This window comes from Schistocerca americana, chromosome 9 (assembly GCF_021461395.2).
Source record: "Schistocerca americana isolate TAMUIC-IGC-003095 chromosome 9, iqSchAmer2.1, whole genome shotgun sequence".
In the NCBI taxonomy this organism is placed as follows: domain Eukaryota; kingdom Metazoa; phylum Arthropoda; class Insecta; order Orthoptera; family Acrididae; genus Schistocerca; species Schistocerca americana.
The window spans coordinates 94,708,586-94,716,648 of NC_060127.1; the positions used below are offsets into that span (position 1 = coordinate 94,708,586).

The 8,063-nt window shown below is 45.4% G+C and overlaps 1 protein-coding gene across 2 annotated transcripts; it reads right to left on the bottom strand.

The window, feature by feature from the left end:
- Nucleotides 1–340: 340 nt before the first annotated feature.
- On the bottom strand, nt 341–7,660 carry LOC124551127 (cuticle protein 63). 2 transcript variants are annotated; one of them, XM_047126090.1, is made up of 4 exons: nt 7,544–7,660; nt 3,337–3,636; nt 601–856; nt 341–540 (listed from the first exon to the last, which is right to left on the bottom strand). In XM_047126090.1, exons 1-4 carry the CDS (start codon nt 7,553–7,555, stop codon nt 500–502), a joined length of 609 nt encoding a protein of 202 aa, XP_046982046.1. In that variant the 5' UTR covers nt 7,556–7,660; the 3' UTR covers nt 341–499. The 2 variants fall into 2 exon arrangements, with proteins under 2 accessions (XP_046982046.1, XP_046982045.1); XM_047126089.1 differs by having other exon boundaries at nt 341–856.
- Between the last annotated feature and the right edge of the window lie 403 nt (nt 7,661–8,063).

An 8,063-nucleotide genomic window follows, 5' to 3' on the forward strand; every position in this document is an offset into this window, starting at 1 on the left:
CTCCATGGATTTTAATACCTACTCCGAATTTTTCTTTTGTGTCCTTTACTGCTTGCTCAATATACAGATTGAACAACATCCAACTTTAACCTATCCATTTTCCTTTTTAAATTTTCTCACCTACCTGCCCGATTAAGGGATCTGACATTCCACGCTCTGATCCGTAGAACGCCAGTTTTCTTTCTCCTGATAACGACGTCTTCCTGAGTAGTCCCCGCCCGGAGATCCGAATGGGGGACTATTTTACCTCCGGAATATTTTACCCAAGAGGACGCCATCATCATTTATTCATACAGTAAAGGACAAGGTAATCAAGAGAAGAAGTAAACAGACACACTAGTTTAACGTGTATTCAAAATAATACTTTTATTAACTTTGGGGTGATGCACAGTGAGTATCGAAGGTGATACATGTGTGGCCATGTTGAGTGCTGTGATGATGGGCAATGAACGTCGGCGGTGGTGATTGTGGGGCGATGTCGTCTCCACTCTTTGAGGCCCTAATGGTGTCCGTAGCCGAGGCTCAGACCGTGTCCGTATCCTCCGTATCCCAGGCTGACTGCGGGGGCGGCGGCGGCGTATCCCAGACCGTGTCCGTATCCTCCGTATCCCAGGCTGACTGCGGGGGCGGCGGCGGCGTATCCCAGACCGAGACCGCGTCCGTATCCCAGACCCTGTCCGTATCCGTAGCCCAGCCCGTGGCCATATCCCAGGCTCAGTCCGTGTCCGTAGCCGAGGCCGACAGCGGGGGCGGCTGCGATGGCGGGGGCGGCTGCGATGGCGGGGGCGGCCACAGCGACGGGGGCGGCAGCCACCTTAGCCACTGCGGGGGCGTAGTGGGTGGTGCCATAGCTCACCTGGGCAGAGGTAGAATGATAAAGCATCGCTAGGTGATCACGCGGTAGCAGGCTATCAGGCATCCTTGCACAATAATCATCCACATCATCTACAAGGTAGCGATCATTTTCATAACATAAATGCAGATACGCTATGGGAATGCATGCTTCCTCGGCGAATTTCACTGGTATCTTCTCCAGTTATCGTTTGTGTCGTGGCGTCGTGCTGTCTCAATGTTTCGACAAGTTTCCAACTCGACATCTCCATCTTCACCTGAAGATGTTGAGCAAGAAACTCGTCGAAACGTTGCGACAGCACGACGCCACGACTCGCCTGATAACCTGAGGATATTTCACCATAAATACAAAGACCGTAATTGATCGGAAATACGAATCCCATGCTCCACCAATCTTATCTCGTACATTGTATTCAACGAAACTCAGGAGAATTTTGGAAAAGAAAATAAAAGTTCCGGGAAACTAAATAAAAACTTAGTGTTTCCCGATGACGCCGTTCTTCTGAAAGTGGCACTAAAGCCATTGGATGAGCATTTGAATGAAAGGAATTGTTTATTGAGGACAAATTGTAAGCCCAATATCAATAATGTAGGGGTAATAGAGTGTAGTCAAATTACATCAGGCGAAGGTAAGGGGATTAGATAAAGAAAACGAGACACTAAAAGTGGTAGATGAATTTTGTTATTTAGGCACCAAAATAACTGAAGCTGCTTGATGTATAGAGGATATAAAATTGATACCAGCAGTTCTGGAAAAGAGAAATTTGCTTACGTTGTACACAGATTTTAATTTTAGAAAGTCTTTTGAGCAAGTGTTTGTTTGGAGTACAGCCATGTGTAGAAGAGAAACGTAAATGACAAACAGTTTAGACACAAAGACTGTAGAATCTGTTGAAGTTTGGTGTTAGAGGATGGTGCTGAAAATTTGATAGGCTGATGTGATAACAAATGAGGGGGTACTGAATCGAATTCGAAGTCAACAAAAATTAATATCACAGTTTGACTAAATGGAGAGATTGGTTAATAATATACATCCGGAGGGCAGTTTGGCTTGATTACAGTTAGCATATTCCAATGGATGACGGTTGCAGTAGTTAAACGGAGATGAAGAGGCTGTTTTTTGAAACTTTCTGACAAAATGAAACGGCACGCAAGGCGCAAACTCGAACTTTAACTCTTGAGTTTGAAAGGCAGTGCTCTAGCCGAAGAACTCTGGCCGTTAAAATCAAGTCTGTGATTACTAATCCTTCTTTAGCACACAGTTTCGTAAAATGATACAATTTAATTGGTTGGATGGGTGAATCCCACAAATGAAGTGGTGGCTTAGGAAAGGGCAGGTGGCTAAATGTTGTTCACGGCTAGAATTTGAAGAAGAGAGGAAGACTGGGTGAGCTGTTACAAGCATGACGACATGCCAGTGTTTTAAGAGACTATGCTATGTGGGCCTATCACACAACGTCAAAGCTACACATCTGCTTCTAGACCTTCAGTTCGGATTCAGAAGCGCTCATACAAAAGCCTAACAACTACTGTGATTGTTGGAGGAAGCTGTAGACGTCTTGTAATGCCCGAGAGTATCTAGGCACAGTATTCAAGGACATCCGCAGAGCACTCGGCTCCGTGTTGCACGAAGGGCTGATGTTTAACCTATTAGAAATATAGAAAGGGAGTCCCCGTGTAGCACATTTTGCTGCTGAAATCCTACCTTGCAGGCAGGACAGTCCCTATGAGGAAACGGGAAAGAATTTCGAAGAAGAAGGCACGCAACTTGGCCATAGTATCGTAAAGATCTGTTCTCAGACTGATACACTACAGGGTTTCTTATCATAAGTTATTCATTGTGTGAGGAGGTAAGATTCGTCGTAACCCCAGAATCAAGTGGCCGGAAATACTGTGTTGAAGGTAACTGCAACCAATATAATAAAAATAGTCCTAACATATAAAAGAGTTCAAAAATGAGGACAACACATACAGCTATAGATATCTGTGAGGTAAGCCCAAAGAATTGGTGAATGCCGATATCCCACAGTACAAGTGGATGGGGCCATAGGAAGAGTTCTCAAGGATGGGTGAAGAGGAGGTACAGGGTACAGTGCGCTACAGGGAGTCAAGTTAATGGAAGATTGAGGACAGCATTTGGCTATGAGGGAGGGCGGTGCAGAATACAGGGTATACAGCGTTGACAAAATAAAGCTGGCTTAGACGATATTTCAATCACCTTAAGATAAGAATGCCCGTATATGGATGATGTAAGTTTGGTTGCCTGTCTGAAGGTGCATGAAATATTTTCCGAGCCAGTTTTATTTTACTAACCAAATATTTGGGAAAAAATAGACGGGTACGCAAAGCCAGGTGCAGTGCTTGTCATTTAAGAATTTGTTGCTTGGTGTGGGGATAGGTTGATGGGGTGCCAACAGAGCTACCTTGGTTGGCCACATATATTGTCCTAGTACCTGTGGTGAGTAGATGGAAGCGAATACGTACCTGTGAGACAGTTGAGACGGCAGCGGGAGCGTGGGCAATAGCTGGAGCGACAGCCACTGCGGGGGCGTGAGCAATGGCGGGGGCGGCGGCGACGGTGACTGCGGGGGCGTGCGCGATGGCGGGGGCGGCGATGGCTGCGGGGGCGGCAGCCAGGGCCAGGCCGTGTCCGTAGCCTCCGTAGCCTCCGTAGCCTCCATATCCTCCGTAGCCTCCGTATCCCAGACCCAGCAGGCCTCGCTTCTCCTGCTTCTTCTCCTCCTCAGCAAACGCCACGGTGGCCAGAGCCAGGACTACGATAGCCTGGGGACAAAGAGACGGTAGGAAATGTCAACCCAGTATATACGGTATCACCTATATGTCCTTCTACATCTGTACTACGATAGCCTGAAGATGACGAAGGTCGGAAACGTCAACCCAAAGTCTACAGTATCAGCCTACAAGTCCTTCTGCATCCACACTATGCAAGCCATGTGATGGACAGTATTCAGAGCTCCAATATTAGATTCTCCCATTCGTGTTCCAGTGAATAATGGTGCGCACATTGACTCTTCATAAGCCCTCTCAAATTTTACTTTAATGGACTTTCAGAAAGTAAACAATTTTTATACCGCACACATTGTACTCCAAAACTTACGCATTTGATAATATGTCTTGGAAAAAGTTACAACTTTAATTAGGGAAAAGAGAGTGAACTGTACAACCAGACGATTTTTAAACTCATTATATTTCAGATAAAAATGTGTCAATGAAAGTGAAAGTGCCAACTGAATGGAACTAGAAAAAGGGGTAAGACGATACTACTGTCTGTCTCCTATCTTTCTCTATTTTACTTAGAAAATGTGATTAACCACTGCCCGCTAGAGGCGCGTTGGAGAAAGACGAATGTGGTGTGTGAGACTTGCAGACTTGGTGAAGGCGGTTTTTGAGGGACCGGAGGCGTGATAATCGCAGGGGAAGAGATCAGGACTAAGGGGCAGGTGCTCGAGTTTCTCCCACTTTAGTTGGGGTAACTTCTGCGCTACGAAATCTGCAATAAGGGGACGGGGTTTATCTTGAACTTGGTGCACCATGCTAGGATGGTAGTTTTCGATAGACATGTTACTTACTCCATACAACTCCTTCATTTTGCGATGGATGTCTACCGGTTTTTGTCCTTCGGCAGCCAAGGAAAGAGTAACAACATGTTGGTCCTCTTTGGACGCATTTGATAATTTAGTCGCCAAAGTTCACTGTTTGCTCTTACCGCATGCAAGTCGCAAAGATACGAACGCCACACTAATCCCTTGCCCGTATGTCGGTGCTTACATACCCGCATAGGAGTCGCGCTGCGTTATGTAATCGCTGAAGGAACGCCCTGAAAAGGAAACATTTTGATCGCCCCTTATACTAAGAAAGGTAAGGATAGTAGGTTGCGTAAATTCATTCTGTAATGCCTGGTTGACGTAATGTTCTCTTCTTAGTGAAATGCTACGGCCTTTTTACGGACGAGATAGAATTCTGGCTTTCCTCCGCTTCCCTCAATATCTTTCTCTGCTCCTTTTCTCCCCTGCATTTTGTGATCTTCGAGACACTGCTAACAACTTCTTTCCTGACTTTTGTATGTCCATCCTTTTAGCAGGAGGTCTCTGGAACGACGGCCGTTTACTATCGTGACGAAAAATAAAAACACCTGCAGCCGTCCTTATGATTTTAATTTATTTTGTCGCTACCAGTTTCAACGCTTCATTCCGTCATCTTCAGTCTGTTTTTGATGCGGTACAGGTTGATATGATCCCCATGCATAACCCATCAGTTACCAGCATTACTGGATACGCAGGTAACGCGTCAGCACTCTAACCATTTCCTGACTATCCAACCTCTAGTCTGCCTCCAATGGTACAACGCATCAGTACTCCATACTTCTACCCTCTTACCATACTACACACCAAACAACCAAACACTTTCCCATCGAACAACAAATTATTTTTCTCAAAGAAGGGCCTTCAATTTTCAGTGACAGTACAGTGCTTCGTTTTTGAGCCACTGTTTCACAGCGTGTCTTAAATCTATTCTTGTTTTCCTTTTACATATGAGATTTTCTGTTTTAAATTAAAAAATAATTAAAAAAAGAAAATCAAATTTAATTTACGTAAAACTTCATTAAATCCATCCTCACATAATTTAAAAGCTTTCGTAAGTACCTCATCTTCTAAGTTAATGTTTTTCGTCTTTGTGTATGTTATATATCATTTGGCTGAAGAGCAGTTCGATTGCAGCACTGTCCCCCCAAGCCTATATGGGGCGAAAGGAATACAAAAATTAAGAACTAAAAACCCTGTTTTGTTACTGATGTGCCAGGAAATATAAAATGTGGTTGACACGAAAATAATATCGTCTTGACAGGAATGAATGCGCACTGACCCACTTTACAGTGAGGTAGAAATTAATAAAACGTAGGAAGCAGACATCTTGAATAATAACAGCTTGGGTGCTCTCGTAAAAAATTCATTTAACGACCGGTTTCATAGCCTAGGAGCCTCATCATCAAGTTAAATATCGTGCTTCGTGACACAGTATAACAACATGGACGTGACCAAGCATTCCTTGTCTATGAATAAATGACACAATTAGAGGACCAATTTGATTTTTTATTTACTTTACTGAAAAAGCACCGTAACTGGTTTCCTGTTTGCACTTTCACCGTAAGACGGCTTGGATGCACCAGTGTACCATATACCGTCATTTAGTCGCAGACAAGGAATGTTCAGTCCCATCCACGTTGCATTTTAATATCATGATTCACCATATTTAACATTCTAGGTTACAAAATCGGTCGTTAATTAATCAGTTACTGCCCGCCATCCATGTGGAGCACGTGTTGGTCTCACAGCGGAATTATAGACAGCCACAAACTAGTGCTTTCATCAAAGTGTAAGGGCGTGAAGATGGCGTTGAGGCAACGTCGAAACTAGTACCGAAGTAAGTATAAAATCTTAAGTACAGCTGGAGGAATTTCGCTATTAATAAAAATTATACCAGATGTGTCGCAGCTTCGTCCAGTTTAAATATGGATGTACGAAGAAATAATTTGCAAGTGCAACCAAGCGGTTATAATTGAAGATGTCTACCAGTGACTGTGTTTAGGAAGTAATTTGTCTTACACAGGGCCGGCCGGTGTGGCCGAGCGGTTCTGGGCGCTTCAGTCTGGAACCGCGCGACTGCTACGGTCGCAGGTTCGAGTCCTGCCTCGGGCATGGCTATATGTGATGTCCTTAGGTTAGTTAGGTTTAAGTAGTTCTAAGTTCTAGGGGACTGATGACCACAGCTGTTAAGTCCCGTAGTCTTCAGAGCCATTTTTTTGTCTTACACAGGAAACAGTTTGAGATCGAAACATTATAAATTTAAAACGGTAGAATAGCTGAAATCTGGATTACAAAAAAGTAACTAAATAAATTTAATAATAATTCCGAAAAAAAGTGGTTCAAATGGCTTTGAGCACTATGGGACTTAACATCTTAGGTCATCAGTCCCCTAGAACTTAGAACTACTTAAACCTAACCAACCTAAGGACATCACACACATCCATGCCCGAGGCAGGATTCCAATCTGCGACAGTAGCAAAAAAATGGTTCAAATGGCTCTGAGCACTATGGGACTCAACTGCTGAGGTCATTAGTCCCCTAGAACTTAGAACTAGTTAAACCTAACTAACCTAAGGACATCACAAACATCCATGCCCGAGGCAGGATTCGAACCTGCGACCGTAACGGTCTTGCGGTTCCAGACTGCAGCGCCTTTAACCGCACGGCCACTTCGGCCAGCCGCGACCGTAGCAGTCCCGTGGGTCCGGACGGCAGCGCCTAGAACCGCACGGCCACAGCGGCCGGCTTCAGGAAAAAAAGGCATAGGTGGACTGAAAATAATCTTTGCCCCACTAACCGTCAATAATGTAGTCTAGTTGTAGAGTGTGTACGGGGAAAACGAATCCTGACCGGACAGAGAAATTTTTCTGCCTATCTTTAATCTAAACACCTCTCATAGATGTGAGGATTCTCCACTGCACATGGTTCGGATTCCACGTTAGAATGTAGATCTCGTTCCCCAGGTGGATAGCTGCAGGGACACGCTAGTCTTCGAAGTGGCGTCCAGTTGAAAGGTGTGCACTGGGCCATTGAGTCACGTGCTGTACTGTCAGCACTTGGCTCGGTGAGAGAGTTAGCGTACTCACCAGGACCTTCATGTCGATTCGTGTGGTTGCTGCAGCGGCTGCTGGCGAACTGATGACCAGGGTGGACGCTGCAGCGAGTATATATAGTGGGCCATACCGGCCAGTGGCCGTCCTTTCACAGCCAGGGAGGGCGTCGGCGGCAGAGAACAGAACTCAGCGGGGTGAAAGGCGACGGGAGCGACTTCCCGCCTGTGACGTCACGCGGTGCCACGCGACGCACCGCGCTGACGCACAGTAGTCGGCGTCTGTCTCCGCTTTCAGCCCTGTGAGAGGTGTGCGGTGGGGGGGGGGGGGGGGGAAGGGGAGAGGGTGAGGTCTTAAACAGATGCAATACCCGCTCATTACAAAAACCCGAAGTTGGAGAAATCAGGAAACCAGGTAAACAACACTTCTGGGAGATATATTGAGAAACTAGCTACACCCGGCAAATTCGTTCCGCCTCTGAAAATCTTTATTGTTATATCTGACCCGGCAAACGTTGTTTTGCCATATAAATTATCTCTAGTCTATAAGAATAATG

What these genes read in the sequence shown, in the direction of transcription:
- LOC124551127 (XM_047126089.1), bottom strand. An exon ending in CCGTCTCAACTGTCTCACAG is followed by an intron (nt 857 to 3,336) that starts GTACGTATTCGC and finishes ACCTCTGCCCAG; the next exon opens with GTGAGCTATGGCACCACCCA.